The sequence below is a fragment of the Malaclemys terrapin genome, chromosome 3 (assembly GCF_027887155.1).
Source record: "Malaclemys terrapin pileata isolate rMalTer1 chromosome 3, rMalTer1.hap1, whole genome shotgun sequence".
NCBI classification, from domain to species: Eukaryota; Metazoa; Chordata; order Testudines; family Emydidae; genus Malaclemys; species Malaclemys terrapin.
The window spans coordinates 196,735,116-196,748,783 of NC_071507.1; the positions used below are offsets into that span (position 1 = coordinate 196,735,116).

Sequence of the window (13,668 nt, forward strand, 5' to 3'; positions counted from 1 at the left end):
TATAGGGACAGTCCCGATATTTGGGGCTTTGTCTTATATAGGCTCCTATTACCCCCCACTCCCTGTCCCGCTTTTTCACACTTGCTGTCTGGTCACCCTACCATGGACGTCAGTGGCCCTTAGCACAGGCCACTGGTGCATCGAGCCATAGAATCACCCTTCAAAATCCACTTGCTTTCTCAGCATGTTGGGCAGGAATCACTTCCCCTACATGCTGCCTGCACCCAAACCATGGAACGGGTCCTAGCCAGGGAAAGAGCCAGCCACCGGCAGATGTGTTGTCTATGACAAAGACAGAAGGTCAAACACCAAATGGAGCAGATGGCACCTCTCTCTGCCATAGCTGGTGGGTCTGTCCCGTCATGCTTTGGGAACACTAGAATAGCTAGTCATAGCAACGAGGTATTAGCGAATTGAGGAAACACACACACCAGTGTTAAGCACCAGTTGATGATTCTATGCCTTTTATTATTTCAGAAAATATCTTTGTTGAGAGTTTGCTCACAAAAGCCATTTAACAAACAAAAAAAAAAAATTCCGTACAAAATTGGTTTTTATTTTTTAAATGACAGAGGAAGACTAAAAACATGTGGTGGTGGTGGGGGGGGGGGGGGGAGGAGAGTTGAAACGGTTATCCAAAAAAACCACCCCCCCCTCAAACCAAAACAAATTAAAATACACAACAAAGGAAGAGAACGTTTGCACTAAAGCATAAATATGGAAGAACAGAATTTTCCTTGAGTTTCTTTGTTGAAGTTTGGTCCGCAGAATTAAACAGGTTAAAAAGAGATACAAGCACCCACCCAAACGTTGCATCTTGTGTCCATCCCTCCCTCTGGCAAGAAGTACACGTGACATAGGGAGACGAGTGACCCAGTTTATAGCGTCAATACAAAGACTGCCAACTCGAGCCATCTGTTACGCACTCAAAGGTCACAAAAAGGAGCTGCTATAGCTGTAGACGCCCTCGACTGTAGAGAAAAGTCAGCTGTAGCAGCAGCTTCCAACTACTGGACTCCATAGTCAGATGTAGCCGTAACTCCAATCCACTGGAATGAAGCCCACCCATCTACAGATTTCAAGACTAGTTCTGAAAAGAGACCATCCTCCACTTCATAGAAAAACCAGGGAGAACCCCATCCCTTATTCGCTACATCTGTGCATGATAGGCAGGGAAAAGTCATCCTACAAAAATACAAACTTTAATGCCCCGTTGAGCAAGGAAGATTCATTCAACAAACTTTTTTAAAAAAAGATACTGATCTGCAAAATGCTACATTCTCCCCAACATCCACCCCTCTAAGATCCCTCTGGGACAAGGAGAGAGGGAGAAGAACTGCTGGTTCTTAAGAGACTTTGCCAAAGCCCGGGTGAGGAGGCGTTCTGTGCTCCATGCAATTATCACAATTTGACCTCAGCTCAGGGATCCTCCCCTCCCAGGGTTTGGTGATGGATGCAAGCACTGCAGGAGTGACCACGATCCAGGCGGGTTATTGCACAACCCAGGAGGGAGTGGAGTAGCGGTGCTATAACACTGAATCCGGGACCCAGGTCCCAATTCTGCATGATCCTGAGTACCCTCAGCCTTCTAGCAGATAGGGGCACTCAAACTGTTGCAGAAGACACGCAGCACTTTGTGGGATGGGGCCCAAGAAGAGAACCCATTCGAGAAGTGGGTCTCCCCTTCCCCTGGCTCTCTGCACCTTTGTACGTGGATTGGTCAATGAAAGAGTTAACACTAGAGACTGGAAAAGAAAAGAATCCATCTCTACGAGGACGAGGTTCTCCAGGATAGAGAAGTTTTGGTTTGCTAGGAAATGCAAGGAGAGCTGCACCAGTAACTGCAGAGCCAGGGACGGTATGTGCACTGGAGCAGAGAGGAGCAAGAGTTTCTGTGTTGGGAGGGATGGGATGGGAGCCCCTCCGGCCACAAATGACCCCAGCGATGCCTCTGAAATGGCAGCCAGTGGGCATCGCTGCAGGGGCCGACCCATCTAGGCAGAAACTGGGAAGGGGATTTTAGCCACCGAGGAAGGAAGCAGTCTACAAATCGAAAAGGCATAGAAAACGAGGGGCTACTTCCAGCGTGAACTGTCCCTTTCCCCAGTGACTAAATATGGAATACACACATCAGACGTATACACAGAGCCTGGGGGCACGGAGCTGGTGAGGCAGCGCATAGGCAAGAGAGTACAGACTATACCGCAATGTAAGGCACTTGGTATATAGAGAACAATGAGCTACTTTACGGCCTCCCAGGCTTGTGCCAGAGGAAAGGCTGCCTGGAGCAGGGCAGGTTGGTTTATTTGGATCTGACAACAAGCCACCTTTTAACCAGGTGGCTCAGCTCCTCAGCTGACGTCAGAGGAGCAAGGCCAGTGCCGGCTCTGGAGAGATCGGGGGAGTAGTCACTCCCTGCAAGACTAGGAGCGGACGAGAAAGGGGAGAGGGATGGATGGGTGAACTGTCCTAGGCCCAGGGGCCAACAGCTTGTGTCCCAGCTCGCTCTCCCGCTGGTGTAACATTCCTTTCTCGCCCGGTTCCTCTGCTCCTCCAATAGAGCTCCCTCTGGCCAAGTGCTGGCTTTGCTAGTATCTGTCCAGCCAGGGCTAAGGAGGGACAGTTACAAGGTGATCCGAGGTGCTCTGCTCCAAGATACTGGGGGAGCGGGAGGAAGATCCCAGCTAGTGGCCCTCCTTTGACATTCAAAGCTCCTGGGGGATGGGGGAAGGAATGGAATCCGACCAGCTGCATTCAGGCTCCCAGGTATTCTTTCTCCCCCACTGGCAGCCCCTGCCCGTGCTGGGGAGAGAACAGGTGTGGAGAGGACTCAAAATCTGTGAAAGCAGCACAGCCAGCCAGTTCCTCTCACCACCCCGAAAAACAAAAGGCCGGAGAGCACGAGTTACAATCGCCTCCAGCAAGGAAGGCCACGGGGAGGAGCATGAAACAAGCCAGGAACATCGTGTTTGGTTTATTCTGGTCCATGTCACTCACCCCCGCTAGGAAGGAAGAACCCTGATCCCAATCTGCATGAGAAGTGATTCCATGACCCTTCACCCCTGCTACCCCCTGCCCGCCTCTCTCCCTGCCCTGTCTGGAGCAGCGATACCCTCTCCACGCTCAGCCAAAGGGAAATGCTACCCATCCTGGCAGCAGCAGAAAGGGCAGCCGAGCCAGCACTGCCGAGAGGGAAGCTCCCACCCCAGCGAAGCAGAAGGGAAGCGCCAAGTCACCTCACTGCACTGAAACATGCCCACTGCAAAATCTGGCTTACGGGGACCTTCCTCAGAGAGAAATACCCTCCGCTGCAGGGCAACCTGGCCAGTCTTGACCAGCACATGGCACTGGAAAAGCCCTGAAAGTGGGACAGCTCCATCCATTCGGACCAGGGAGTGGACAGAATCAGTGGGTGCTCGCACAATTCCCGCACATCTCCTCCCAACATTCGCAGCCAACGAGGGGTCGAGGGAGAGTGGTTGTATGAAAGAGGCGGCCTCTGAGGTAGATTTGAGATGATTCCACCCACCAGTTGGGGAGGGGAGGGTGGCATGGATCGGGCGAGAGGCACGCCCACTTCCACAGGCTGCTCTCTGCTATTCCCACCCAGCCCAGGAAGGGATGCATGGGCTGGATCCCGGATTAACCAATCCCCTCAGGAGATATGAGGCATGTGAAGCGGAAAGACAAGCTGGCAGCTGCAGCCAAAGCAGAGAGGGCACACCTGGCCTGGGATAGCAGGGGCAGCGGGGAAGTATGAGGTGAAAGGCAGATAAACTCTGAGTGGCAGGGAATCTGCTCTCCTGCACGCAGCACGAGTACTACGCGAACACAGCGCCACAGATTTAAGCCAGCCCCTGGGTGAGGTAAAGCGGCACATCCTGAAGGAGCAGTGAGGGGTGGGACCAGGGCTGACCTGCTGGTGTGTGGCTCAGGGCTTACAAATCCTCAACTGAGTTTGGGCTGAGTTAGGCCCTGGCTGATATCATCCCAAGTAAGGCACTAGGAATTGCAGGGCAGAGGCAGAGCCCAGTCACTGCACCCAGGGGAGGGAGAGAGGTGGGCAGCACTGGCCGCAGACTGCTAGGGATGCCACTTGCCGGAGCTCCAGCACAATGCAAAGCATGTCTGAGGTCACCTCCCTGTGCCCTGATGCAACAAGCCCAATCCAGACCTGGCCCGCCTCTGCAATCCCGTTGGGCGTGCTGGATGCAAGGCTGCGCTGCAGTTCACCCAAGAACTCCAGCAGCAGCACCACCACCCATGGACGCCACCCTGCTACAGAGAGGCGCTCTGCACACAGGGCATGGCTCCCCCAGCTCCCCAAACCTCTACCCTCATGATCACAGGGCACCTTAAAGCAGCCGCCTGCCCCTCCAAGGCCAGGACGCAGGGCAATGCCCAGAGGGGCAGGGGAAGAACCTGCTTTAGAAGAGGAATTGTTTGTTTAGAACCATCCCATGGCGCAGTTGTAACAAAAACACAACAGGAAGAAAAAAACACTCAAGAAGGGGGGGGGGGGGAGAATTGCACACTGATTGACAATAAAACTAAGAGGAAGGAGAGGACGGGAGGTTTGGGTCTGGCTCCTGCAGGCCATGTAACGGAGCAAGGTTTTTTTTGGTTTTATTGCAAATGGTTTGGGGAGGGAGGAAGGGGGAGAGACCTTGGGAAGATGAGACGTTTCCAAGCCATTCAGCACCTGGGAGGCCGAGGGCGGGGCTGGGGCTTAGTCCTGGTCTCTCACCCTCCTCCCCGGCAGAGGAGCCTTCAGCTCTACGGAGACTTGAGCTTCTTGGTGCGTGGGGAGGTTCCGTTCTCGGCTTTCACCACTCCGTTTTCATGGTAACCTGGGGGCAGGGGAGCGCAGCGAGTCAGGGACACTCAACTGGGGCCTCATTGGCCTAGAAGGGGCGAGCGCTTAGCGCCAGGGGTAAGAACTGTCATCTCCTCAGCTTCCTCTGGCCTGGGCTCATGCAGGATTGCAGAGGGACATCAGCACCCTGCAGCCCCTTCCACCTTGTGCTGTGGTGCCACCAGACCCCACGGCCTCAGGTTGCCTCATGGAACACTGTCGCTCCTGAGCAAGGCCCCAGCACAGCCTTGGGGGCACTACGCTGCTAGACAGGCAGAGTAGGGTTGCCAGGCATCTGGTTTTCGACCAGAACGCCTGTTCGAAAAAGGACCCTGGTGGCTCCGGTAAGCACTGCTGACCGGGCTGTTAAAAGTCCAGTCGGTGGCACAGCAGGACTAAGGCAGGCCCCCTGCTTGTCCTGGCTCCGCACAGCTTCCAGAAGCGACGGCCAGGTCCCTGCGGGCCCTAAGCTCAAGGGCAGCCACGGGGGCTCAGCGCGCTGCCCCCTCCCCGAGCACCAGCTCCGCAGCTCCCATTGGCTGGGAACCATGGCCAATGGGAGCTGCGGGGGCAGCACTTGCAGATGAGGGCAGCGCACTGAGCCCCCGTGGCCAATTCTGCTCTGTGCCTAGGAGCTGGAGGGACAGCTGCTTCCTGGAAGCCACCTGAGTTAAGCGCTGCTCAGAGCCTGCACCCCAAAACCCCTCCTGTGCCCCATCCGTGGGCCCCCTCTCGCACTTCCAACCCCTCATTTCTGGCCCCACCCCCCAGCTGGAGCCCTCACCTCCCCTGCAGCCCAACCCACTGCCTCAGCCCGGTGAAAATGATCGAGTGAGAGAGAGTGGGGGAGAGCGAGTGACGGAGGAAGGGGGGGGTGGAGTGAATGGAGGGTGGGGCCTCGGAGAAGGGAGAGAGCCGCAGGGCTAGGGGCGGGGCAGTGCGGTTGTCTGCAAACAGAAAGTTGACAACCCTAGGACAGAGCTGGGGCCCTGATGGCTCCTGGCCATTACTGATCCCTCTGCAGCAGAGGAAGGGACCCGACAGCACCCTGGGCCCTTACCTCTCGCCCCCAGCTCAGCCGCACCCGGCCCTACTCTCAGCACCCCACCCCGGCACTTACCCGACTCCCTTTTGACGGGCTTGGACTGCTGTTTGGTGAGGGCGGTGGCTCTCTGCCTGGCGCTCTGCTCGTTCCGGTACTCCCGCCAGCGCCGCAGCTGGAACCGGATGAAGTGCCACATCAGCCAGGCCTGGAAGAGGCACACCAGGGACAGCACAAACATCCTGGGGGCGGGGGCAGAGAAGAGTCAGGCTGAGAACGGAGCAGGGAGGCTGAAGCCAGGGGCCCTGCAACCACTTCCACACCCAACCAAGCCAGCTAGTAAATGGCCCTTCACACCCAAAGACCACAGCGATCTCAATGCTACAGAGGCTGGTGCTCTCCAGAGCCCACAGACCAGTCCTGTGAGGACACCTGAGGGGAGGGAGTAGCTGTTCCAGGTACCAGCCCCGACATCAATTTTTGCTTAGGTACAATCACTCCTGCCACATCTCTAGGCTCCTCTGACAACAGGAGGGAAGACACGGCCAGACAGAAGTAGGAGTCATGTTGACCACGTCCCTTAAATTGCAGTTATGGCTAGAAAAGGGATTGTATGTAAGTGCCACCTCCTTACATGACAGATCTGCTTGGAGGCTCTCTTCGTCCCTCTACTGAGCAAACAAGGATTTTTCTGTTCTTCACACTACGGTTCACAGACAATTTTGCTGAGCCTCAAGACAGCCTCGCATCCAGCTTGCTCGCCCAGTGTTATGCTGCATCTGCAGAACCCTCGGTACGGGAGAAGTGCCAAGCAGAAGACAGTTGGCTTTTCAGACCCCTCTGATTTTGCAGGCCCAACCCTGGGGAGCTGAGTGGGAGTGGATGGGTAGAGAACCTGAACACGGGCATCCCTACTGCTTTCATCAGTCCCCTTCCTGACTACGTGAGCATGCGTTAAGCAATCCGGCAGAGCATTTCAGCCTACGGGCAGAAAGCCGATGGAGCAGCACATGGCCATGTCTTACCTGGAAGACAGAGTGCTGAAGTTTCCTTTCTCTATGTTGAACTCCTGGTTCTCCACCCGATCCAGCCCAAAGCCAATGACCAGCACAGAAAGGGTGAGGGTGAAGAGCCGGGTGACCACGAACACCACTGCCCAGGCATTAAACCTGTGTGAATTCAAACAGGAACGTCACTGGGACAAGCCTCCATCCGCAGTGGGGGCACACACCCAGCCTACCCAGAAGGGCAGCAGGAGTTGCAAGACGCAGACATTCAGGCCAGGAAACGGCCCAGGAGCAGCACGTTGTTCATGGGGACCCACTTTTAATAGGGTTGAACTTTGGGGGAAAGAGAGGTGATTTCAGCCCAGGAGTGCTATGCAAGTGTCACAGCTGGCCCCCTTCCTGCGGCCTCAGCATGGGTGCCATTGCCTGAACGGGCCACGCGTGAGGTGGCCCTGCCAAGTCAAGCGGGAGGCAGGTTGGCTGGTGCCTGTGCTGAACAGGATGGGCAGAGCTTAAGTCCCCAGGGCTGTCAACCTTCCACTCCAGAGCACACCACTTGGTGCACGCGCGTAGGGTCTCCTGGCACATTCGCCCACAGTTGGCACTCGTGAATTTCAGGCCCGGGGGACTTCGAGTCCGATTCTCTGATGCCCTTTGCTGTGTGTGGTCATGCACCCCACTGCAACAGGAGCATCAAACGTCACCACCATTCCAGTATCTTTTTATATTCATTATTCTTTGTGTTAGGAAAGCACCCTGCTGCCCTAACGGAGATCAGGGCCCCACTGCACTGGGCTCTGCACATACACCTAGTGAGAGTATGTCTTGACGAGTTTAAATAGACAAGACAAAGAGTGGGAGGGTAAACAGAGGCACAGGGAGAAGGTGGGACTGGCCCAATATCTCTCAGAAGGCCAGCAGCGGGGCCAGGGATAGAACCCAGGTCTCCTGATTCCCAGGCCCGTGCTCTATCCACTACACCAGACCACACCACCTCCCCAACTTTGCACCACCGTACATGACTACACAAGGTCCCAGGCTCTTCACAGGCTGCACTGATCAGGTGTTCTTATACCTATCAAATCAAGCCTGGGAGTTAATCCAGCATTGAGTGCCCTCTTCGTACCTGTGCTGTGGAGATCTCCCAGCCCACTCCCAACAGGCTAGTCAGGAACTGTAGCACCCATGACCTCTCCCACCAGCCCCAAGGTGAGAGACCTCTTGGGGATCCGTTCTGGAGAAGGAAGACAGACTCCCCTGCTCCCCCTAGACTCCATTTGATGATAGCTCTGGCTGGCAAGGGGCGAATCTTTCCTCTCAGCTCGGCGTACTTACAGCTTCTCGTTGTTCTCATCCGTGAAGTAGAAGAGACGGGCCATGTGGAAGAGGAATTCAGCAAAGTACTGCAGCAGCAAGAGGATGAGCCCCAGGCGGGTTAAGCTAAAGAGAGGAGACACAGGCATTGCCATATTGGAACAGACCTGAACTCCAGTCAGCCATCTACCGTATTACCACTACTTTGTGTTTGTTCTGCGGACTACATGCTTCAATCAAAATCAGGACCCTGTTATGCTGGGCCTTGGACATACACATGCCTGCCCAAGACAGGTTACAATCGAAACAGACATGACATAGTTTAAGGGGAAACTGAGGCACAGAGCCCATTATCACTGAGCAGATCAGTAGCAGAGCCAGGAACAGAAGCCAAGGTCTCTTGAATTGTAATCCAGCGCACAAGTCACTGGATCCTGCTTCCTCTCACACAGGCTGCGTGTTTCCCAGGAGGGTGTATGGAAGCCTTTAGAATGCATTTGTCTAACTGTGCAATACCAACCCTGTGAGAAAGACTTTCCTGACACCAAAAAGGGGATCACACCTTCCAGCCTGAGACTGACAGCTCGCAGACACTTGCGTTGTATGATGCTCTGAAAGTATTAGGTGCCAGCATGTCATCCATCCTAGCTGATCTGACATGACAATATCTTCATTCCTAAGAGTAGCTATTCTCCTATTTAGAAACTGTTGGCTTCAGTAGCACACTGTAGCTGGGAGTTCCACAGGCTAATCATTTGTTGCGTTTATTGCTGGTTCTTAAATCACCTTCTTTACTCAAGTTTCAATGTATTGTCCAAGATTTTCACAGTGACCAGCAATTTTGGCTGCCCAACCCTCAGCAAGTACTGAGCACCCGCCCTCCGGAAACCAGGATTTTCCCATCATTCTTAGCAGGCCCCATAAAGCAAACTCCACAACACTCACTTTAAGAGGTATGCTCCAGCTATATGCATCAGGTAGAAGCTGATGTACCGCAGGTGACGAGGAATCTCCTCCTGGCAAAGGAACAAAGGTTTAAGATTAAGCTCCACCTTCCTCACTTGGAAATCTGAATCAGTGCACACCATGGAGCAGCAAAGCACGGAAGTAAGTCCGGGGCTCTCCCTGCTCCTCCAAGATTTGTGGAGCACTCCCCAGCGATACATGCAACGTCATCCTGCGGCCGTGACGATTCCACCTAATCGGCCAAGTGTAAAGGCAATGTGGTGGCAAGGGAACCTATGCCAGCTGAGAGAAAGCAGCTTCCAAGCTCGCTTTCAGTAAGTCTAAGATCAGCCTGGTTAGCTCAGTTAGTAGAACCTCAGACTTTTAATCTGAGGGTCCAGGGTTCATGTCCCTGGTCAGGCAGAAGGACACTTTCACCCTGTGATATCCCCCAAGAACTTCAGAAGGCATCGCTTGAGGACTCGGAGGGAGGGATAACTCAGTGGTTTGAGCATTGGCCTGCTAAACCCAGGGTTGTGAGCTCAATCCTTGAGGGGGCCATTTAGGGGTCTGGGGATTGGTCCTGCTTTGAGCAGGGGGTTGGACTAGATGACCTCCTGAGGTGCCTTCCAACCCTGATATTCTATGATTCTAAGGGGAACATGCAGCAGCCGTGCCTTTCCCAGTCTTGCACTTCTCCCCACGTTCCACGTACACAGTCTGGCATTTGCTTCTTAAAGCTACTGCAAATCCACTGGCCAGTGGTTCCACCTGATGAGGCAGCCTTTGCAAAGCTTGCAGCGCGGCCTGTCCGGCACTCACCTTGCGCACCTTCTGGAAGTACAGCTCGGGCAGTGCGTGCAGCCAGTAGGCCAGCTGGCAAAGGTAGAAAAACTTCACCTGGAACCTGAAATGCAAGGACAGGACAGGTGAAAGCCTGGCGGGCAAACCCAGCTCCAGACTGGAAGTTCAAGGTGTGTAAATATTCCCTACCATGAACTGGGATGGGGCATCACCCCTTTGGAGGTTGCGGGGAGAACTCCTCTGAGCAGAAAGCACATCCCCCGAGCTGACCCCTGGAAATCAAAGCAGCCGGGGTGGAAGACTGCCTGATCTACTAGGCCAATTAACTCAGCAGGAGGTATGTCCCCTGCTGACTTTCCCCAGAAAGAGGAAGCCTCGGGCAAAGCAGAGAGCCTGCAGGGAGCAGCCCTTCCCAAACAGTCTGGGGGATGAAGGTCAGGTTCAGGCTAGTTTTTTAATCGCTTATTTGAGGACTGGGAAAAAGGCACTGGCCTAGGGCCTTAGGCAAAGAAGTCAAGTGGTTACTGCTTTTCAAGGGCTAATAGCTATGGCACCCCAGGAATGGGAGGGAAGAGAGAGGAGAATTTGCCAGCAATCAAAATGCAACATTGGGGGTCTGCTGGCAGGCCTGGCAGCCTCAGACTGATTCTGGATTTGGCCTGTGGGTACTAGAATGCCATGTGCACTGCACGGGGCACCACAGAGCACTCCACTCCCTACTGCTTTGCACCTACACTAGGAGTCGTTTACCCACTAGCATTCAGGGGAGTGCGCACATAGGAAGGAGGGGCCAAATATAAAGGTTTAATCATTCACGGAATCCAGGATTCCTGGGCCAGGACAATGTGGAGTCACAGATTTCAAGGCCAGGAGGAGCATTGTGGTCACCTCCTAGGCTGACCTCCTGCGTAACACAGGCCAGCCAATTTCACCCAGGGATTCCTGCATCCAGCCCCTAACCCCACTGAGCTCCTCCTGGGGATTTAGCATGGAAGTGGGAGCCAGGAACCTCCTAACTTCTAACCCCAGCTCTGCCGCTGACTGGCTGGGCAAGTCCCAACTTCTCTGCCGCCATTAGCATCCTAATGAGTGGACAGATCACCCCTGAATTTCTGAACCCATGCTTGCCAGACATTGGCTATACACTGACTGGAGCACCCTCTTTCTGTCTGGGTACTTATCTATTCCCCCCAGCCTCACAAACCTTCCCAAATTCACCATTACAGCATCCCTATGAGGAGGGGAGAATTATCATCTCTCATTTTACAGATGGGAAACTGAGGCACAGAGAAATTAAGTGACTTGCCCGAAGTCATCGCGAGCTCGGAACTGAACCCAGGCCTCTCGAGTCCCAGACCACCGGGGCAGGCGTGCTCTGAAGCGCCTGATCACACAATGCCCCCAACACACACCCCGCCACCCCCTGAATTTGTATTAAGATTTCAAATGTCCCCCAAGACCTTTGTAGAAAGCAGGGTTTACTGGCAATCCCAGCATGGGACGGGGCTGTGGGATCCTTTGTACAGTGCTTTGAAAATACACAGCAGGGTAAATGCTGCCCATTCACATGGCACTGACTCCCAAGCCACATCCTCACATTAACCTAAAAAGAGGAAGGAAGCGGTCAGCTGAAGAACAGAGCGCTTACGGGAGAAAAACATGAGGGTAGTTTTCCCACCAGCTTCTCGGGTTTGACAAGTATCCTTCCTGAAAGAGAAGAGGAGAGGCAAGTTCTAAGCAAAGGAAATCATCAGCCCGTGTCGGCTCTGGGGTTACGCACATCAGTGCCAGTTCTAACCACGCAGGCTAAATGCCGGGTCAATAATGAGAAACCGAGAAAAGGGGCCTGGAGGCTGGATTCTTTCAGAGCGGCTGCAATTACTACAAGCTGAAGCACGTTAGGTAAGGCCAGCATTAAGGTTGCCAAAACACTGCCATTCTAATAAGCCTCTTACGGCTGATGATAATGTTGTCCAACTTCCACATAACGGGGCTGCACCTCTCCAGGTCCCCTCTGTATCTGAAGGGGAACTGAAATAAAGATTGCGCAAAACTTCTTCAGCCATTTTTGAACACAGGGAGCGTTTTCTGTTATAAAGCTGCTGCAGCCCAGCTAATCTCTCAGTGGGAAAGGGCAGAAACCTGACAGTTCAAGGATGGAGACGGTCCCATTTGCCTTTTAGGGTTCCAGTGAAAGATTCCACCAAGCTATAAAGGGCTTACAAGAGTGCGCACCATCCGGCCAGCACACTGAACAAGCTCTGGGTCCGGTAGAGGTGACGGGATGAGATCCTGTAATTAAACCCCATCATAAGCCCAAAGGGGTGACGTTCAAGTTGTGTCTCAGTGTTCCCTTGTGCTCCCCTGCTGGCCTTTATCCATCTGTAATCACTTGTCTTAGACTGTAAAAAGCAACAGAGGGTCCTGTGGCACCTTTAAGACTAACAGAAGTATTGGGAGCATAAGCTTTCGTGGGTAAGAACCTCACTTCTTCAAATGCAAGACTTGCATCTGAAGAAGTGAGATTCTCACTCACGAAAGCTTATGCTCCCAATACTTCTGTTAGTCTTAAAGGTGTCACAGGACCCTCTGTTGCTTTTTACAGATTCAGACTAACACGGCTACCCCTCTGATATTTGTCTTAGACTGTAAGTTCTTTGGGGCAGGGACCCTCTCTTCATTCTGTGTTTGCACTGTGCCTAGCACAATGCGGTCCTGGCTCCTGGTCCTTGACTGGGGCTCTGGGGTGCTAGGAGGATACAAATAAATAATGGTTGTGCGGGAAACCTGAACTTGGACATTCCCAGATTTATTTTTTAATGCTTTGCTCTGCAAACTTAAGTGCTCTTTTAATGTAGCATCTTTGCATGGAATCCGTATTTACTTCGGTTTACCAGACACGTGTCTTCAACACTGCAGGCTGCTTTGGAATTGAGAGATACAAGTGGCTCAATATTCAGAGCAGCTAGTGCGCACGAAGCCAGGGTGTGATTTTACAGCGCAATAGCTACCTTGCGCTAGATCCTCATGACAGAGGAGGGGACAGAGCACACAGAGTTAGAAAGCTCAGAAGCCTCTTTCAGTCAGCTGGCACGCCCCTCGGGGCTCCCTGGCACAGCAGCAGCTTGGGATGTTTACAGAGGAGGCTGCGGCCCCCAGTTAGAGGCAGGAGAGAGGAAGCGCCCTGCAAAATGGGGGAGGGGGACAGAGGAATAGGAGGAGGAGTATGAGACTTGGCCGGGGGTGGGAGCGGGCAGCCAGCTTCAGCCTCAGAAGGACAGTCCTGGGGCTTCCATTTCAGCTCCTCCAGGTCCTGCTCCTTGGCCTGGTCCTAGGCCCTGACGCAGCCATTCTAGCCCCTCTGGGTTCCCCCCCCCCCACACACACACACAATCCACCTAGGCATGTGCAAGCTGATGCAGGGACAGCGCCCCCACAATATTTCCATTGCAGGGGCTCTAGTCCCCCTCCACCTACCAGTTCTGCCACCCCTGGCTAGTGAAAATGTCTGAAGTAGGATGATGCTGGCGGTGAGGAGACTGCAGCCGTGAAGCACTCAAACAAGGGTGATGCTGCTAATTCGCTCTCAGGGAGCACGAGCAGCCCACACTAAGGTCATAAGAGATGCTGGAGGATGGACAAAGTCTTTTTAACCCTATGGACACCAGGCTTTCCTGGTGGGAGGGAAAGGGGAGCAGAAA

At 53.8% G+C, this 13,668-nt stretch overlaps 1 protein-coding gene across 1 annotated transcript in view; it reads right to left on the reverse strand.

Moving 5' to 3' along the window:
• Window positions 1-436: 436 nt before the first annotated feature.
• Window positions 437-13,668, reverse strand: part of TRAM2 (translocation associated membrane protein 2) — a 53,685-nt gene continuing 40,453 nt past the window's right edge. The window contains exons 5-11 of the mRNA XM_054022763.1: window positions 11,616-11,674; window positions 9,986-10,070; window positions 9,164-9,234; window positions 8,240-8,344; window positions 6,923-7,066; window positions 5,976-6,139; window positions 437-4,850 (exon numbers count right to left, since the gene is read on the reverse strand). Of these exons, the coding sequence (XP_053878738.1) occupies window positions 4,777-4,850; window positions 5,976-6,139; window positions 6,923-7,066; window positions 8,240-8,344; window positions 9,164-9,234; window positions 9,986-10,070; window positions 11,616-11,674 (702 nt within the window). The 3' untranslated portion in view covers window positions 437-4,776. The remainder of the gene's footprint in view (window positions 4,851-5,975; window positions 6,140-6,922; window positions 7,067-8,239; window positions 8,345-9,163; window positions 9,235-9,985; window positions 10,071-11,615; window positions 11,675-13,668) is intronic.